This window comes from Scedosporium apiospermum (genome assembly GCF_000732125.1).
Source record: "Scedosporium apiospermum strain IHEM 14462 chromosome Unknown SEQ_SAPIO_0022, whole genome shotgun sequence".
Classification (NCBI taxonomy): Eukaryota; Fungi; Ascomycota; class Sordariomycetes; order Microascales; family Microascaceae; genus Scedosporium; species Scedosporium apiospermum.
The window spans coordinates 150,403-169,509 of NW_015971723.1; the positions used below are offsets into that span (position 1 = coordinate 150,403).

Consider the following 19,107-nt stretch of genomic DNA (forward strand, 5'->3'; position numbering starts at 1 on the left):
ATAGTGTCGGTGGCTATGGCCGACATGATGCTCGAAGTATTGGTAGAAGAAGAAATCTCTTCAGTCCTATGGCTCCCGCTGGTTGAAGGCGGAGGAGCAACAGTCTCTTGGCGTGTGAAGGTACTGAAGTTCCCTGTGCTCCCTCGTTCAGTGGGTGCGTTGCTTCCGCCGCCGGAACTTGGCGGAGATATGTACAAGTGCTACGGCGTTGAGAAAGCATCTCTCCGATTCGGCCTTGGTTCAACATTTTCAGCAGGCCCCCCTTGGCCTCGAGGTGGTTGACGAAATGCTAGAAACCCTCCATAATACGGCTCAGTTCCTTAGTGGACCAATCTTCTCCAGGACTTCCTTCGATGATGTCTGGAGTAGGAGTCCTTTCACGACTTCTCAGCAGCAGAGCATAGATGCATTCCGCAATACCACAAGGTCGGCGGTCTTTTGGGAACTCGAAAGATCTGACTGTAGCATCTTCGCAGACAAAGTCACGATATTCTCGAATGTCAGGGGGCTCGACGTGACATTCCCAACTTGGTCGTTCAAGAGCTATAGCTTCGCTTTAATATTCCTTCTCATCTCAAACAGGAATTTTTCAGCAGTCCTGGTTCGACAGGATGCCGAAAGCCGCCTTCGATATTCACCCACTCCATGTCTACGATGAACTTTCTCGTCATCGCGTTCGGACTGAAGGCCCAAGCGTCAAAGAACAAAGTCTCCGAGGATGAACTGTATAATATTGCAAAAGACCTAAAGGATGATTTGGGGCTAGGCATGACCGCTTTCGACTCAGTATTAACAGATGCAGTATACGCTTTGCAACAGCGTCATAGGGAAGGCGGCAGAGAGCTTTCGACCTACGATCTTTTGAACACGAATGTACAGGGCATCAAAATGGTCAGTATTGTTCCTATGTTCGCAACCATTGGGGAAATATTAAGTGGTTTTGTATCCGGAAACCATATAGAGAGTTCGGGCTTCAGTAACGCATATGGTACGGCTGTGGTTGAACACGGGAAGAAAGCCAACCAACTAGGGGAAGACGCCAAATTTATCGCGTTCCCTGTCGGCTATCGCTGGAGGAGTTCCTTCTCTGATCGATTCAGAGAAGCAGCTCGCTTAAGTTAAGAAGACAACGCACGGCCTGCAATGCATGCGATTTCTTCTGGAGATTAGAACATATTCATAGTGTACATCGGTGCATGCTATGGAACAAGAGTGGTATACATCGCAAGGCCCAAGGAATCAATTCTCTAGCCTAATTTGCAAAGGGCTTCCCTCTTAGTGCTTCTGCATTAAATATGTGTCGCTTATTGGAAATTTCTGGGTCGTATTGGAGCCAATCTTTGCCTAGTAATAACAGTACTACATAATCGAGATGAGTGGGGCTATAAGCGCTATAAGTTGATGTTGTTATTATTCTAGGAGGAAACTGACGCGAACGAAGAACAGGATTCGACCAGCATCACTGCGCGGCCTCTATGTCCTCTCTCTCGTGGTGTGAAGCCCTGCTATGCCAGTGATATCCTCTAGCCTCCTAATCCGCACTGAGATACACAAGCCAACCTCAACTATTCCTCCGGCATGGTTAGTTTCTACGCGAAGGCGAGGCATTGTCAACAGTAGTGGGCCGATACTGCGTAAGTCTTGCGAGCGAGTTGCGAACCGAACCTGAATCAACAAAGCCGGCGCCGGAACCCGAGCGGAACCCGAAGCCGGTGTATGGTGTATGACAAATCACTTCCATAACAAAGATCAAGAATTAATTTGAAGCAGAAGAATTCGAGGCCGACTTCCTCGTCTATGAGAATATATGCAGTCTCAACGTCAAATACAGATATCCATAGACCCAAGGACTGGCCAGGCCGAGGTTTAGAGAAGCCTCCTTAACGTGTTGAACGGTTGAAATTCTTTGATGCTGTGAAGAAGGTAGAGCGGATCCTGCTTGACGGAGACAGAAAAATTCGTAGTGAGGTAGTCCGAACCATCCTCTAATATATATCCTGTCTGCAACAGCAAAAGGGAAGGCAGGGCGTCCTTCGCAATACAGGAGGCTCTCCCCAAACAGCCGAATCAGGGTTCTGACTCTAATCCCCTTACAGAGTATACCGGAAGTCAGGGCGAACATCGCCCTGGATCCACTTCTGGTCGTCCGTGAGGGTGCTCCATACCTCATCCATCTTGCCAGCCCTGCGGTCCTTATTCATCTTCCGGAGGGCAAAATGCATGAAAACTGACCCAGAAAGCAAGAAAAAGACCTGATAGCCAAGAATAACGCCATGGCCAGTCCAGAAGCGAGGATTTTCGCGCGTTAAGTATATGTTGGATGATGTGACACCATTCAGGTTGCCCCAGCCCACCACCATACCCAACACAAATGCGCGCTTTAAGGAGCCCTCAGTATTGTTGTTAACCCATGATAAGGTGTTTGGAATTGTAGGGTAAATACCTGCAGCTCCTAGGAAGACTGCTATATATTGTATAGTTGGGTTTGAAGTTGAGATCAGCATAATAAAGCCAATGATACCAAGTGTAACTGTAGCCATATTACAGTATCCACGGTGGCGGGACCGGTCAGCATAGAAACCAACAGCGATGGTTAAAGCGGCAGCAACAGCATATGGAGGGACAGAGAGAAGTTGAGCCTTAGTGCCCTGGTGGCCCATACCACAGAGAATAGTAGGGAGGAAGAGGGAGAAAGCATAAAGAGGTGTAAGGCAGCCCATATAGATAACCATATATCCATATGTCTTCCAGTCTTTCAGAGCTGCATAGATGTGCCTCTTATCAAAATCGTCGGCGGTAAGACCCTGGCGGTCCATAATAATGCGGCGCTGGACACGGATGCGATCCTCAGGGGTAAGAAACCGAGCAGTTTCAGGCCAGTCAAACAAAGCCACCAACAGAACACTCCAGCAACAACAGTGGCTAGACCTTCAAGGATGAAAATCCAGGCCCAGCCAGGTTTGCCACTGATTCCGTCCATCTTGGCAATAGCAGCTGCAAGTAGACCACCAAAGGAGCCAGCTAGAGCAGCAGCTGAAAAGAAGATGGAAGACCGGACACCAATCTCAGAACTTTTATACCAGCAGGAAAGGTAATAGTTAACACCTGGGAATAGGCCAGCCTCAGCAACACCAAGGAAAAACCGGGCTGTAAGCAGTCCAGAATTATTGTGTACAAGACTCATAAGAGTCATAATAGTACCCCAGGCGATAATAACAATTATAAAGAAGATTCGAGGTGTAAGTTTCTTAAGTAGGGCGTTTGTAATAGGCTCAACAAGGGCATAGCTGACGAAGAAGATGGTGAGAGAGTTATTGTAGTCTCCAGATTTCATGTTGAGGTTGTCTTCGAGGCCAGCTAGACGGGCATTGCCAATGTTGGTACGATCAAGGAAGGATAGTAGATAGAGGAAAGAAAGCCAGGGAATGAGCCATAGGTCAACTTTCCACATAAGCTTCTTATCCTGTCCACATTAGTTAGGATATTTCTAGGACTGCAGCCTGCTGATGAGCCAACTCACAATCTCGCGGCGTTCCTCTTCACTCTTGCCTGCGTCGGGGTCTGGCAGGTTCGCCAGCAGCCGAGCACGCTCAATGTTGATGATTCCCGAGCTGTCGGCTTTGCCATCGCCTGAAGAGGTCTCAAGGTCGACCTTTTCTAGATCGGCCTTTTCAGCCTCAATAGGAAAGGGAGGTCTTTCCAAATCGGACATAGTAACTTTAATATTTTATATCACTAAGATAGGGAATGGGTATCAGGGAAATTGCAGGGAACCGTAGAGTAGGATAACGAGTTGTTGACGAAGTGATGAAGAGAGAACTATAAAACGAAAACTGAGTGGCTCACTCGGTGGGACTGCTATCGTTCTTGTAGTAGCAGTAGGAACTACGGGTGAGCGGATCCCTCGCTTTGCTGCTTCGCCACTTCCACTCACATTTTATCAATAAGCTCCTATTTTTCGCCGACTCGCATAGGAAACTGAAGGCGCCCGCAGGAAAGACAATGAGAGAAAATTGGCGGAAACCGGGAAGGATGAGCTCTGGTGGGACTGCCGGATGCGGGTGGCCTTACAATGTGGGATTGACCTTGTTTACACCTTCCTTTTCCGTACAGCTTCCGGGTTACGACGTGAAAATGCTCCGTAGGATTTCTTGAAAGTCTCCGCGCCATGCCCTCAAGGTTACCGTGCCATAACTCGGTCTTAACCGGCGAATCCGGCGTTAGTGTTTGTGCAGATTTGACCATGCTCGATAGAGAGATCAGGGTGCTTTGGCCTTACCCCTCGACGCCGGGAGGGCGGGGAATAGCGTGCGTACCCCGTACCCCGTACCCCGTACTCCGTATAGGCCTAGACCCGGGGTGTGGCGGCGGGGCCAAGCCGGGAGCCACGTGTGACAAGTTTACCCCAGGAAAAGCTCCGTCTTTACAAATGCTCCGTACTACAGACCGGGGTGCGTGTGGGGTGCGTCCAAGTCAGGCGTTCCCCCACACAGCATTAACCGAGAAACAACCAATCCAGCCAATCAACATGACGCGGTCGCACTGTCATTGGCGCGATTGAATGACGATCTTGGAAGCGTTGTAGCTGATGGGATGATTGATATCCTTTCCCCATATTTCCCCGTCCGTGGACTGGTCAATCAGTTTCGGCCCTACGAAGTTCAACCCCGCCATTCCCCAACTTAACGTGCATACACGATTAACAAGTCTAGTTGGTGTCAAAAGGTCAAAAGTTCCACGCAGTGTAATTCACACTGATAATCAATGCCACCTCATCCGGCAATTATATTTAATAATCAGTAGCAAAATGCCGCCAAGTCTCCTCAGGATGCCTGCCATATCCGCCTCTCCATAGGCTACGGTGATCGGAACGGCCTATACAAACATCAATGGCCAGGATAGATGCCGTGAAGCACTGCCCTTGGAGCAGCCAGGGCAAATGGGAGTGTCTCCCAGTGGATGTCTGCCTGAAGAAGACTTGATCGAGTGCCTCCGTTGCTACCCGTGCCACCACGCACATCTTCTAGGGGTCTCGAGCTTCATCAAGCCCGAGCGGAGATCGAGGAACCTCGACGAAGATTTGCATTTGGTCCTCGCGGCCACGTCTGTCCTACAACACAAATCTCATGCTCTATATCGTTAGAGTAAAGCAATCGGACGAAACAAACTGTCCGACTTGCCGGGTTGATGGTGAGAGACGGAGCGGCCAGCGCACACGGAGCCAAATTCTTACCGTACTGGCCCGGTCGATTGTCCACATAGGTTGCTTGACTGGATATGTATTCGGAAAAGTTTCTTCTTCGGCCACCTCGCTCAGGCAGCTCCAGGACCGGCTTCGCCCCTCATTTCGGTGACTTTTTACGATATAAATTCCGACGTTGTGTTCGCAAGTGGCACGACAAACCTGTAATGGCTGCCTTTCTAGCTGTTCTTAGACTAGCCGTCAACCCGACGAGTTGTCGATGACACTCGACATCGCAACTGGACAGGGTTGTGTTACACTCGAAGAATCCTACGTGATATGTTGCATTTTGAAGAATACGATCGAATAGACTACGCTCAACTCCCCACGGGGGAAGCTCAACCTTGGCTTTGGATTCGCAACAATATAAACCTTCCTCGACCCGTCTGATATTGGACCCGTTGCTCACCGCTTAAGAGGACTACCTTCTCGAACTCCGTGACAATTGTATCCCTCAGCCGTCCCCCAAGTATAAGCATCATGCAGACTCTCAAGTCCCTCTTCCTCCTTCTCTCGATCCATTCCCTGGGCACCACTGCCGCGGTGACCAGTCGGGATGATGTATCGCCCTACTTGGCAGAGAGAGGAATCGAACCTGCCCAGTCCGGCTCAGGCACAATAGCATCGAACAAGAAAACCTATGCCTCTATATATGACAAGAACAATAATCCAGACGGATTGTACGTTCCCCCCGCCCCAAGTGCCCAACCCCAAGCCCTGTACGGACTTACTACCCAATAGGGTCAACCTTGGCGTAGCCGAGAATTACCTCATGCATGACGACCTGGCTGCGTACATCGAGAACAACGTTAGTATACAATCACACTTCCCAAAAATGCACCCAGTATCTAAGATATTGTCCATGTGCAGTTCACGATCGCCAACCCCACAGACTTGACTTATGGGCCATCGATAGGTTCTGCTCGTCTGCAGAAAGCACTTGCCTCCTATCTGAACTCTCAGTTTCAACCTCTTGAACCTGTCTGCGCAGATAGCATTGCCATTGGACCTGGTGTCACCGGTTTGATTGACACCATTACGTGGAATATCTGTAATGAAGGAGACGGCATAATTATCCCCAGACCACTCTATAACTCGTTTCCCCGTGACATAGAATTCCGGAGCAAGGGTAAACTTATCCCAGCCTCCTTCGTGTGGGATAATGAGACATACTCCATGGACAGCGCATTCGATGCTGCTGCCAATAGGGCGGCCCTTGAGCGGGCGTATAACAACGCCACTCGTGCAGGTATCAAGGTTAGAGGTGTTATCATCACAAAGTGAGTCCGCTATTCATCCAACTTACCCGCATCGTCATCCGCTTGGCTAATTAAGACCAGCCCGCACAACCCACTAGGCCGCTGCTATGTAAGTTTGGAGTTTCCAGAAATGACAATTATAAACACACTAATGGCCTCTTCAGTCCAAAGCCGCGCTGAAAGAAATCGCCAGTTTCTGCGGCGAGCGTAAAATTCATCTATTCTCGGATGAGATCTACGCAAAATCAGTCTACACGAACGATCAGTTTCCCAACGCCACGACCTTTACTTCCATTCTCTCCCTACCCCTGAACCATCTCATAGATCCGAAATTAGTTCATCTCTTGTACGGCATGAGCAAGGACTTCGCGGCTAGCGGATACCGCCTCGGTGTCCTTCAGTCGCGTAACCAAGACCTTATTGACGCTGTCACTGGAATAGGGTACAAACCCACCCCGTCCCTCCGCTAACAAAAGATCCAGTACCAGTTACCGCCACTATAAAGAATACTGCTAAAAGCCATTCTAGCTCACTAACTCGACCACCTTTCATCGCCCAAAACTCGTGGGCTCGCTTGCTCGAGGATGAAACCTACCTGGATCAGTATTTCCGAACGTACTCGGAGCGCATGACGGCTAGTTATTATATCATTAGGGACTACCTAGAGCAGCGCGGCGCAAGCTATTTCAGGGGAACGTAAGTAATATGCGTACTTTTTTTTATTACTTGATTTTCTTCGTTAATCTGACTTTGATAGCAACGCTGGCCTGTTTATATGGGCTCGGCTCATCGATTGGCCCGAGGATGGCAGCGCTGAGGAATATGCGACGCTGAAGGCGAAACTTCTGGAGACCTGTCTGAGAAACGGGGTGAATATTGCCGATGGAGAGACTTATAAACCTGACAATCTTGAAAAGGGATGGTTTAGACTTACGTTTACCGTCGGCGAAGACAGGTTGAGGGTTGGGCTGGAGCGTTTGACGAAGAGTCTAACCCAGATCCAGAGCGCAAAATTCAGGTAGGACCGCAGACTCATGAGTGCGATGAGGGGCCGATCCCGTAGCCTTAACTTTTTTACGGCCAGCTGTTCGGACGTTCTAAATCGATAGGAATCACTATTTAAGCCTATATTTGAATAACTTGTAGCTAGAATATTTAGCTGTATAGCTTAATAGCCACCTACTTTCCCTCGGGCAGAAGAACAACCTCCTTTTTTCTAAAGTAGAAGAACAACCTCCTTTTTTCTCAAGCAGAAGAACAACCTACCATCCCCCCAAGCAGAAGAGCGTATTAACGCGGATCTAGACCCCGAGTTTGTGTCTAGAGAAGATGGCTTGGTGATGTAGGCGGCCTCTTTCTGTCGGTTGATCAGGCTCGGATTACGATCGGCCAAAGCCACGATGATAAACCGGAGAGTACGCCTGTATGATTGCCTCCTCTGCCGGTCAAGCATCCATCCGGTAAAAGCGTCAGCAAGCACTAGCGAGAGGTAGCGCAAAGAAAAGTGCCATCCTATTCCCTATTTCTCATCCTTCGTGCGTTCTCCTTGATACCCCTACCTAAAATTGGAATAGTTGCGGAGGGTTTTGTCGGGGTCGGCAGGTTCTTCGGCTTACCCACGCTCGTAGCCGATGTCTACATCTTCCACCGCATCGTTGATCGCGGACCTCGGTGGTTGGGGATTCCGGCTTGGATCATAAGTTCCTTATTAGCGTTTTCGAAGGAACTGATAGTTTGTCTTGGCAGACAAGAATGTGCATAAGCGATGATATCGAGGGCTATTGTCTTCTCGTAATAGTTAACAGCTTGGGTAGTACTAGGCATCCATCCTTTCCACTCTGGGACGGTGGTGTAGTAGCAAGCGAGGTAGGCATGAGCCCACTTCTGTGGCCACGTAGTTTATATATTGCGGGGACTCAAAGATCGTAGAGGATATAAAAAATCAGGGAGGTCCTATCGAGCACTTCCATTCCCAGCCCTCGGTCCTCAAAGTCTTCCATTCTGCCATCCTCCTCACTGCAGTTATACAATATCAGAGCTTATACAAGTCCTAAGAAAACAACCCACCACAGCGATGATGGCGTTTCTCCGAACAGTAATTTTGCTGCTCAGCACGCTGGGGCCTATAGTCGCAGCGTCATCCCCGGGCCGGAACAAGAAGTCTTGGTCACCAATCAAGCACATTGGTGACGGCGGGAGTCTGGGATCTGTTCTATGTACGAAGTGCTCCTCGGCATCCCGGGCTTACCTTCACATCCTAATACAAACAGCGCTAATTCTGACGTAGCTGGCGCTGTTGCCACCAAGGACTTGTTGTTTATTGGCGGAACGACTCCGAGTGTTAACGGTACTGTTCCCGAGGGCATCGAAGCGCAGGCTGTAGGTTCAATTCTCCCTAAGATGCAATATCCATCGTTACTGACACCCTTTTTAGACCGCTGTGATCAACAACATTGCCGCTATTCTTGAAGAAGCCGGCACATCATGGGAGAACGTCTTGAAGACAACGGTTTATCTCGCCTCCATGGATGACTATGCGGCGATGAATGCAATTTACGGAAGCATGCTACCCAACCCTAAGCCGGCCCGGTCGACGATTGAGGTCGGGCTACCCTTGAACTTTTCGATTGAGATCGAGGCAGTTGCCGCCCTGCCTCCTTATTAGGGCTGGGTAACCGTAGTGAATTGCGGCGCAAATGCTAGTTTAGATGGTTGATAGTGAGCCTTGGACTGTAGACGCGAGGCCAGCGTGTCACATTGATAAGGACCCATCCACAAATCCATGGCGCTATACTAAACGGCTACTACTGTTAGGCCGCATGATGTTGCATATAAGCTGTGTAGATGATGAGTTTCGTCTGACATTCAATTGAAGTACCTGTTCTGTCCGAGAGGCACTGCCCTTTCTACAACAATCTGGCAAAGAGACTTGTTTCCACTGTCTTGTTCTAATATTGCCATATCGTCATTATCGGCAAACACCGCGACGTCAGACGGATGGCTGCGGGATGTTCCCAGTCTTTGAACCGGACACTTGCACATGTGAGTGATCAGGATATTGCCAAATTTTCCCACATTACCCTTAGTGGCTAAGCGGACAGTAAATATAGGGCCTCATCACCGTAGAATGAGAGACGGAGCATGATAATAGCCTAAGCATAGGTCAGTATCATCCGAGTTGTCCTAGCTCTATTTGCTTCCTCTATTGTGAGACTAGTTTCGGGGTTGTGAAGTCTGGCGAGATGCCATGCTGCCAGACTTTAGGTGAGCCACAGTGAGCAAATGAAATGATGCGCTGAGCAAGGTGAGCCGAGGTACGCTGAGTCTGCAAACCCCCCGATTCGTTGTGAAAAAAACTGTGCTATCTTAATTTTAGAGTAAGAGGGCGTCACGGTGCCTGAAATGACGGTCATAGAACTCTCGCGGCTGACCTTTATGCAGGCCCAAAAAGCGGTAAGACACGGCAGAAAGAAATGGCAGGGCGGCTGCAAGCAGCCGACGGGCGGACGCCAGGAAGCGATCGGACATGTGAGGAGGCGATCGATTCCGATCAGTTAAGAAAAAGCTACGATCACCCTGGAGAGCTTGGAAGGAAAACGTCTATATAAACTACGAAGCCCTCTGAGCATCTAGTCTGTCTTCCAAGACTCTTCAGTAGTCAATTCAAGTAAATTAGCAATAGTAGGGGAATTTACCATACAGATAGCTTCGACGGTAAAGATCAATGATTGCTAGTATCATGGCTTTGGGTCTTCCATGTCTTGTTCGACTTAACACTTGTGCTACTCGATGACCGCTCGTCTCGATTGTCCGTTTTCGATCGATCGATCACTTCTCATTTCATATTCAACTTCTTTGACCAAAGGCGCCTTGCCTCTTCCTGGGTGATGTTACGTTCAACAAGTCAATGTGAAGGATTACGTGGTTCCCCTCGAGAACCATTTTGAGTGCTTCGTTGATCTTTCACGATATGTCGAGTGTCTGACTGGTTAGAATCTTCAGAATGCTACCCTGCACCGTATTTCGTATTGCAATTTCTCGGACCCGGACCCGCGCCACCGGGGTTGAAGGCTTGGCGTGATTTCCTGCCTTGGCGAAGTCTTGGAGCCAGTTGAGACAGCACACCCAAGTGACGCAAGCCAGCAATTGATCGGCGGAGGAGCCGTATTCCTCGCTCAATTTTTCTTTGGAGATCGCGATCTATACGGTCCTCATCACGCATCGCCGGCCTCAAAAAGCTCATGAGTATTCAAAATGTTATTTAAATGCCATCGCCATACCTGATGGCGCGATGAATTGTTAATCGATTACCATCGCTAAAACACAATCCCAATGCCTCGGTGAATTGCGTAGCGAAATAATCCATCATGGCTCCCTTTTCCTTTTCACTCCTGTCGGCGCTTTTTAGCGGCCTAGCTCTAGCCGAGTTGCGTTGTCGACCCAATGGCCCCATTGTTCCCAGACCGACGAACCTGGCCAGCTCGGAAACCATCAACTCGGCACTCGAGGAACTAGGCAGCACCTTGCAAAAGGCCATCGACGGTGAAATAAAGGCCGGATGGGACACACAAAACGGCTCGTTCTCAATTGCCGTCGTTTCGCTCGATCAGCCCGACCCTGCTGTTCCAGTATGGGAGTTCCACCACCTTTCTGCTGCCAACGAGAAGGGTACAAAGGAGATCGACCGGGACTCTCAGTACTTGATCGGATCTATATCGAAGGCCATTTCGGATCTGATCCTGTTGAAGAGCGGCGTTGATCCTGATACGCCAGTGCGGAAATATCTCCCTGCCTTGGATGGAGGACCGATTAACTGGGGCGACATAACCCTTCGGGATTTGGGCAATCATCAAGCTGGCATTCCGCCAAACTGTAAGTCCAAGATTCCAAATCCCTCGAAAAGAAGTTGGGTAGGAAGAAACTCATAATGAACTCCTAGATGGCTTCTCTGAATACTACTATCTGAAGGATGTGCTTGAGCTGCTTGGCTTCCCGCGTCTTGAGGACTCCGACTACCCCAAATGCGGTGTTATTGCTCTCAACGGTGGTTGCGATGCTGAAGGTATGTATATATTTCCACAACTAGAATACAAGAACTGCCTTCTAATGCAACAGAATCAGCCACTCAAGAGGGTCTCGTAGACTCCTACCCTGTAGCTAAGGTTTCCACCACGCCAGTGTACTCCAACATGGCCTTCACCTTGATCGCCCTAGCCCTCAAGGAAGCTACAGGAAACAATTATACGCAGCTGCTAGACGAGCTCATCTCGCAGCCCCTTGGCCTCAAGAGCACTCGCGAGAGCCCCGGCGACGATGACAAGGCCGTTATTCCTCCAGGAGAGAGCACTTGGGGAAGTGACTACGGCATCAATGCACCGTAAGCTTTTTCAGTCGTTCAACTCCGATCCATTCTCGGGAATGCCTTGTAGCTAATACATCAAATAGCGGCGGCGGTCTCGTCTCCACCCTCTCGGATTTGTCTGTGTTTGCCCACGGTATACTCTCACGCTCTAGCAAGATCCTACCTTCGGAGGCCGCTATCAATGCTTGGTTGAAACCTAATTCCGCGACTGGCAGCCTCAACTCTCTCGTCGGTCTTCCGTGGGAAATTTTCCGCACCGCGAACCTCACCCCGAAGCACCCCCACGTCATCGATATCTACGCGAAGGGCGGCGGTGCCTACAACTACCGCTCGCAACTTTCCCTTATCGATGAGTATGGTGTAGGGATTATCATCCTCACAGCTGGCGCATCGGGTGCTCTAACACCGATATATGACGCTGTTCTCACGACCATAGTCCCCGCGATCGATGAGGTCGCTCGACAGCAAGCGCAGCAATACGCAGGAGAATTCGGTGCCATCTCGAACGGCGTCGTTGTCAACGCCACACTCGAACTCGACGACGACTCCATCATTATCCAGTCTCTGAACCGCGACGGGCATGACATCCTCGAAGGTTTCCAGGTTATTTTCTCGCAGGCTTTCGGCAGTATCCTAGGCCTAGGCGTGGCGGGCCCGCGGCTGTTCCCCACCGGCGTCAAAACACCGGGCGAGGTAAAGCTCTGCAATGGGACGAGGGCCGTAGTTCGAGAAGATTGGCGCCTGAACTGGAGCGAGTTTGTCAACTTTGAGGAATCCGAACTGCCTGGGGTCGGTGTTACGGCGCAGGATTGCTTGTCGTGGACGCTGGCTGATTGGATGCATTACGGCAAGGAGCCTTTGGACAGGTACATCTTTGTCACGGATGCCGAGAGCGGCGAGGTGTTGGGATTTGAAGTGCCGTTCCTGAGGTCCGGTTTGCTTCAGAAAGCTGGATAAGTTGATGCTGTGTCATTGCGCCAAGTATCGTGGATGTAATTTATCTTTACCCTTCTCTTGGGCGTACGCTCCTTATTCTTGCTGTTCCCTTTTTCACAGACGCCTATTGGCGTACCATAGCTACTACAGAATAAACCTCAATGGGATCAATGAATGTACCAGGATGTATGGAGATGCACCAATAAATAATCAGAGGATCTCTATGCCAAAAGCAGTGTTACAACACCCATCACTTTAGGTTTCTGCACAGGATGAACAGGATGAATAGGCTCATCTTCTCATCACCGGAGTCATCATTTGATTCGAGACAAGTTCGAAATTATTCGTAAAATACTATCCAAAAAGCACGTCGTAATTCCAACTCATAAGCCATAACCCAGTTCCATGACCCGTTCGACGCTGTACATCAATAGGACCGATATAAAGATGTGAGACCAATCCCACCCTCCCAAATTAGTAGGTGTACCGGAAGTTGGATTGAGAATCATCCTGCAAGGGAGTCGTGTGATTAGCCTGATGTACTGGGAAGTCGGATATACCGGCATTCTGAACTGCATGACGTACCTCATGGGCCTCGATGGAAATTTCGCCCCGATCGGCCTTCTTATTTTGGAAGTAGAATGCGATGTCCAGCACGCCGACAAGGACGACGTTGAGTATGGAGCAAGCGAGACAAGCGTAAAGACCAGGCTTGTATGCGGGGGCATCTTGAGACCTGTCGTGGTACCATCCACTGTTAGCTGTCATCCTGCAAAGAAACCAAGCTTTCTCAATGTAACTTACCTGAATACCAAACTTCCGGCAATGCCACCAATGCCTCCGAAACCGACCAGAGTAGCACTGCAGAACGCACGCTTCCACTGGCCTCGGATGTTGTTTGCCTGATACGACATGACCGCGGGAACATTGGAGTTGGCTCCAGCCGTCATGAAAAAGACGCCAAAGTACCGTACAGCATTATTTTCGTGCCAGCCCATAATGGAGAGACCAATGATGCAAAGGATCATGTTGAAGACGATGATGGGGCCGCGGACCTTGTATCGGTCGCCAACGTATCCGGTCCCGAACATGATGAAACCGGCGAAGGCGTACGGAGGCGCGACGAGACACTGAGACTGCCCGACATCAAAGCCCATGTTCGAGTGAAGGATGATGGGCAAGAAGTAGGCGATCGAGTAGGTGACGGTTGTCGAGTTGAAGAAGAGCATGGCGTAGCCCCAGATCTTAGGGTCGAGCCCGGCGCGGAGGAACTTGGCCAAGCTGAATGGAGCGATCTTCGCGTCTCCTCGGTCGGCGTTGACGCGGGCGATGATGTAGCTCTTTTCGCGATCGGTGAGGAACTTCCACGACGCACGCTTCGAGTCGGGGAAGTCGACGAGAAGCCAGTAGCTGGCGATGGCGATGACGCACGTGAGGACGCCCTCGATGATGAAGATCCAACGCCAACCGGTCAAGTCGGCTAGACCGTTCATTTGCATCAACTGTGGAGAGAGGAGAGAGGAAACAGTCAGCTTTTGTTCAATTTGTGTTCCATTGTCACCAAGACGAGGATCACGGCCTCCAATTCTCTTCTTACCCCATATGCAAGGATGCCCGCGAAAGCAGAGGCGACGCAACCAATAATGTAAAAGACCGAGTATCGCTTTCCGACCTCATCTGGACTAGTGTGTTAGCCACGAGCAAAGGGGGAAAATGGAGAGGCGAGCTTACATCGGGTGTACCAGGTACTCAGCAGGTAAATGGAACTAGGGAAGAATCCGGCTTCGAGAATACCAAGGATGATTCTTAGGGCTGCAAGCTGGTTCCACACCTTGACGAAACCCATCCCAATCATAATGGCACCCCAAAGTAGAGTGATGAGCGCAAGATGGATCCTAGGCCCGATCTTTCTGATAATGACGGTTGATGGTGGTTGAAAGACGATGTAGGTGACGAAAAATACCAGCGTGACGATGGACTGAATAGTGATGGGAGAAGTTAGAAGAGACGGCTCCAGTATGGCTGCTGTCCGACCCATTGGCACGCGAGAGTATATCGACTTACATATCGGTTGCCAACCAAGACCAATTCCTTTGTCATTCCAGCAATGGCCGCAGCGGACAAGTTTGTGCGATCCATCAGTGACATGCAGTAGAGCACACCGACTGTAATGACGAGACGAACATCGACTCGGCGGATGATGGCCCTCCCCTCTTCGGGTGAGATATCGAGGTCGGCCACATCGTCGAAGCTCTTGCCCGTTTGTTGGGGCTCGAGATCGGGGATGTGCTGGGCCACGGCCGATTTCTCAGAGTCGTGATCCATTGTTTTTGGATTTTGCACCCGAGAGGAATTCGAAGCTTGATGACGGCTTGCGAAGTTGGAAAAAGGAAACGGGGTACAAAGGGTGGGGACGTGTAAAGGATATATGAAGTCGATCTCAATCAAATTGATCTGTCTTAAAGGTCTTAAGGTACAGATTGGCCGCGTGATGACTGCCGAAGGACCTTTGACGTCGGTTTGCGACTGCCCTGCAATAGGTGAAGTCGATATAGCATTGTGTCCATGCACCTTATATCCTACCTTCCTCTTTCTCTCCCCCGACGCCTTCGAGCGTGACCACCGGAAACTTGCCGAGGCAGCTTCCCCATATCCCGTTTCCCTCCCGCTCGAGGGCAAGAGGTCTCGCTCAACTTGAGCCAAGCTTCCCTGACCCTTGCGGGGTAGTAGTAGGTGTCCGTTACATCGTAAAGGGAGGAGCTCCTAGCGTTGTGCGGGGTACCAAGGTTTGCTGCACTACAGAATAGTCTACTTCGTACAGAGTACGTGGCAATCCAACATTCCCCGGAACTAAACTACATACAAGTATATGAAGCGTACCATTCATTGCTCGTTGCCCCATGGGGTGAGGAGGCCGCAGTTCGTCCTTTGCCTTTTCATGGATGTTTAATTGGCTGTTGCTGTTTAAGGTTGGGACGGACCTTGGCTCGGGGGGTGCTAGCTTCTCGTTTTTTTCCCCATCTAACCACAGCAATAGTTAGTCCTTCCGCAGCTCTCTTACCCCAGCCCAGCGCTACATAGTGTCGGTGTAATTTCCATTCTGAGGTTAGCTGGAGAAGGGGAAGGTGGTATAGGCCACGTTATGGGTGACTCCAGTGTGAGGTCGAGGTGGCCTGGCCATGCATGGAGAGCAAACAAAACAGTTCCACCGGAAATGTCCACCGGAAAACGCCCAGATATCTCTGCGATCCTCCAGGTCGACGCTTTCTGGTGCTACATACCTGGGCGTGCGCTCATACTACAAAGTACGGTGGTTATATTATGTAGGATATCCCATGTGCCGTGTCGTGTGGGGTTGGCCCGAAAAAGGCGAGCAAAGTGTGTGGCGGGCGAGCAGCAGTGTCGGTTGTGGTTGTGGGGAAGAGACAGGGTAACTTGGGGTAGCATCGATGTCCTCTCTCCTCCCTGACATCTGGTGATATTGTATCGTGGGTGTCCAATAAAGTTGCCCGGAGCTGGGCTGTTCATGGCCATGAGACCCGATTTTGGCTAGGCTCATGCACGCTTCACCCCTTGCGGGGAAATCCCCCTTGCCTATCTAATGAATGACCTTGGCACGCTGATCAGTCTTTGAGGACTGCCTTTCTGTCAATGCTAAACTAAGATTTGGGGACGAGACTGCTTGCTTCTCGTTCATGTCTTTTCCTTTTCCACTGGATCTATCTCTCTCTTGGCATTATTATTTTTATTGGTCAACACTTTCGTTACCTCCCTTCATTCGAGGTGCCATTGCCGGTTGGAATAATGCGGAGAAAGAAGAAATAAAAGGGTTTTAAAATGAAAATAAATCTTTTAAAAAATAGCAAAATTAAGATGAGCATTTCAGACAAGAAGAAATGAACAGGGGCTTTGCCATACCCTTCTCAAAGCTGAGAATTGATGATACGAGCCAACATTCGGTTCGAACTCCTTCGTCCTTCAGCACGCCATGATGCGTCTTTGCAACAGTGTCACAACATGTACCTCTATTGAGATCAAGTCATTCCTAGGATAAAACCCCGGTTTTACGTAGATACCGAGGCTCTGGGATCGGTAGCTCGTTTCTTACCATCTCAAGGTTAGAATTGACTTTCCAACGCCCTATCCTGTATTACCCGATAAGGGGTACCATATACATACTTGCTTAATGCATAAGATGCCGAGGGCAATTCCCGTGGAACAGAGTGCATAGAGTTTATCTCACGATGTTGCGCCACATCGGGCAACCACCTGAATTCTAACGTACGAAGTATGTTGCATTTTGAACCTCGACTCGAAGGTGACACCCCTCAACGAGTGACGGGATCTCGGAGATCTTGAAGAGAGCGGTCTTCTCTTGGCATCCTGAGAAAAGATACGCCGACGATCATTACTGAATTGATCTTGCGGGGTCTTCCGGCAAGTGTGCGGGGATGCTTTTGAGTTGTGAGTTGCGACCCTAGAATTTCCGCGAAAGGAACTCGTCGGAAATAACTCATGTCCCAATCGCTGGCGGCCATGAGCTCAGTTCACGAAATGGTATCGCCAGAGTGCGGGAGCATAGAACAGGTTGTGACAGCGTTGTTTGTCCGGAGGTCAACCTCGGGAAAGCCAATTTGACTCGACAGCACCCTCCATCGCCCGTGCGCATGTGAGTGCGTGGCCTGGAACGAGATCAACAATCGACATGCTGCAAACTACTTGGAAGAGCCGCAATCTTCGCATTCCCTCCACGTGCCAGGCAAGAAGGTGCGTCGAGTACCATCCTCTAGCTGGTTATATTTATCTTGGCCAGGCATTGCCATATACACTACATATGCAGATATCACACCGACCATGCAAGTGAGATTATTACTGGGCGGTTTACGGTCGATATTAACAAACTGGGACAATGAGGCTAGACCGCCGAGTCGGAAACCCAGCGGCGCAAAGACCCTAGGCTGTTTCTGGGGTTAAGCCCCGAAAGCTTCCAGCCACTGAGAAGCTAAAAATGGTCTTAACGCCGAAAGAGACTGAATCGTCTGGTCTGCAATGAATGTCTGATTCACTAGTTCTGAGTCTCATCGCAGAATAGTGTTAAAAGGCATCTGGAGAAGAGATTCTTAGGGTGTCTGTGGTGAGCGGCTTTCTTTACTCTAAGCGACACTGAGACCCCCTTGCTCCGACCTGTTCTGCATGTTACTTGTACCAGCAATTACCGCTAGCCCGATCTCGACACATGGGAAACCTTGTAGCTCTTGGCTCTAACCCTAACTCCCCGTTCCCCGCCGCATCGCCCCTCTCTCCCCTCATCCCGGCCAATTCCGGCCCTGTGGTTTCTGCCTCCTAACACGTCCAGGGAGATGGTCCTGGTACCCGATATGATTGTGGCACAGGCCAGTAAATGTTAAGCATAACACCTGGATCAGTCGCAGTATACGCGCCAGGGAACGAAGTCATCGAAGACGATCCCGGAAGCGTGTTCCCACCACCTGTGACTCGAATTTGGGCGCAGGACAGATAGAACTGCGCACCGCCCACGGCAGAGGCGGAGTGCAAGGCGATGTGTTCGATTCTGAGGAGGTAGTCGCCGTCCGGAATACACCTGGGGATGGTGACGCTCAGGGTACTCTTTCCTATTATAGAAACATGCATTAGAAGATACCAGTACTTCGTACATCGCCACGCCTTTAACACCCCCTCTCCTTGTGGAGTTGATGTGGAGACGCGGGGTAAGACCATAGGCAATGTCCTTACCATCACTTGGCCACTGGAGAGATGACGATGTAATCGTCGGGCCCGTCTCGGCAATCTTGAACCAGACTTTCCCGTCACCCTGGAAGTTCGAAGCGGAGGTGCCAGTCGGCGCTTTGGCCATATAAAAGCTCAGCGGCCCCGGATGGAAGATGGCCGGGGATGAAGTGAAGCCGACAGTTGAGCCCGCCGCTACGTTGACGGTGCCAGTTCGAGACCCGACGCTTGTGTCGCTGGTATAGCATCGAATTGTCGGGCTCGTAACGTCGGTGACGGGGCCAGTCGTTTGGCGGTTATCGGTCGCGCGCACGTATTGCCACTGGTTCGTCGTCTGGCCGTTGACGATGAGCTTGTCGAAAACATCTACGCTGGTCAGCACACTGCGTTTAAATATCATATTGGATATTCGTCATTCGTTACAACTTACAATGAGCCTGGGCAGTCGCCGCAAGGGCGGCAAGGATCGAGAGGAACTTCATCGTCGTAGCGGCAATTATGTCGTTGATTTCACGTTATTCTCAAACAGGGTGGCAGTATCTAGTATAGGAAATAGAAAC

At 50.2% G+C, this 19,107-nt stretch overlaps 6 protein-coding genes across 6 annotated transcripts; 3 read left to right on the forward strand and 3 right to left on the reverse strand.

Annotated features, from left to right (window-relative positions):
- Positions 1–2,090: 2,090 nt before the first annotated feature.
- Positions 2,091–3,712, reverse strand: SAPIO_CDS0353 (Uncharacterized protein; the record flags this gene model as incomplete). Its single annotated transcript, XM_016783156.1, has 4 exons — positions 2,091–2,464; positions 2,546–2,846; positions 2,906–3,463; positions 3,521–3,712. 4 exons carry the CDS (start codon positions 3,710–3,712, stop codon positions 2,091–2,093), a joined length of 1,425 nt encoding a protein of 474 aa, XP_016646356.1.
- Positions 3,713–5,722: 2,010 nt separating this feature from the next.
- On the forward strand, positions 5,723–7,523 carry SAPIO_CDS0354 (uncharacterized protein; the record flags this gene model as incomplete). Its single annotated transcript, XM_016783157.1, has 7 exons — positions 5,723–5,922; positions 5,984–6,050; positions 6,113–6,522; positions 6,583–6,610; positions 6,666–6,943; positions 7,030–7,197; positions 7,259–7,523. The coding sequence occupies 7 exons, from the start codon at positions 5,723–5,725 to the stop codon at positions 7,521–7,523; spliced, it is 1,416 nt and encodes a 471-aa protein (XP_016646357.1).
- A 1,055-nt stretch (positions 7,524–8,578) lies between these two features.
- SAPIO_CDS0355 (uncharacterized protein) lies at positions 8,579–9,166 on the forward strand (the record flags this gene model as incomplete). The annotated part of the gene is made up of 3 exons (XM_016783158.1): positions 8,579–8,717; positions 8,789–8,880; positions 8,936–9,166. 3 exons carry the CDS (start codon positions 8,579–8,581, stop codon positions 9,164–9,166), a joined length of 462 nt encoding a protein of 153 aa, XP_016646358.1.
- Positions 9,167–10,868: 1,702 nt separating this feature from the next.
- On the forward strand, positions 10,869–12,820 carry SAPIO_CDS0356 (Uncharacterized protein; the record flags this gene model as incomplete). Its single annotated transcript, XM_016783159.1, has 4 exons — positions 10,869–11,373; positions 11,441–11,563; positions 11,623–11,878; positions 11,947–12,820. The coding sequence occupies 4 exons, from the start codon at positions 10,869–10,871 to the stop codon at positions 12,818–12,820; spliced, it is 1,758 nt and encodes a 585-aa protein (XP_016646359.1).
- A 453-nt stretch (positions 12,821–13,273) lies between these two features.
- On the reverse strand, positions 13,274–15,124 carry SAPIO_CDS0357 (uncharacterized protein; the record flags this gene model as incomplete). Its single annotated transcript, XM_016783160.1, has 6 exons — positions 13,274–13,309; positions 13,385–13,535; positions 13,604–14,301; positions 14,397–14,476; positions 14,531–14,777; positions 14,864–15,124. The coding sequence occupies 6 exons, from the start codon at positions 15,122–15,124 to the stop codon at positions 13,274–13,276; spliced, it is 1,473 nt and encodes a 490-aa protein (XP_016646360.1).
- Positions 15,125–18,142: 3,018 nt separating this feature from the next.
- SAPIO_CDS0358 (uncharacterized protein) lies at positions 18,143–19,029 on the reverse strand (the record flags this gene model as incomplete). Its single annotated transcript, XM_016783161.1, has 3 exons — positions 18,143–18,432; positions 18,554–18,913; positions 18,978–19,029. 3 exons carry the CDS (start codon positions 19,027–19,029, stop codon positions 18,143–18,145), a joined length of 702 nt encoding a protein of 233 aa, XP_016646361.1.
- Positions 19,030–19,107: the final 78 nt, after the last annotated feature.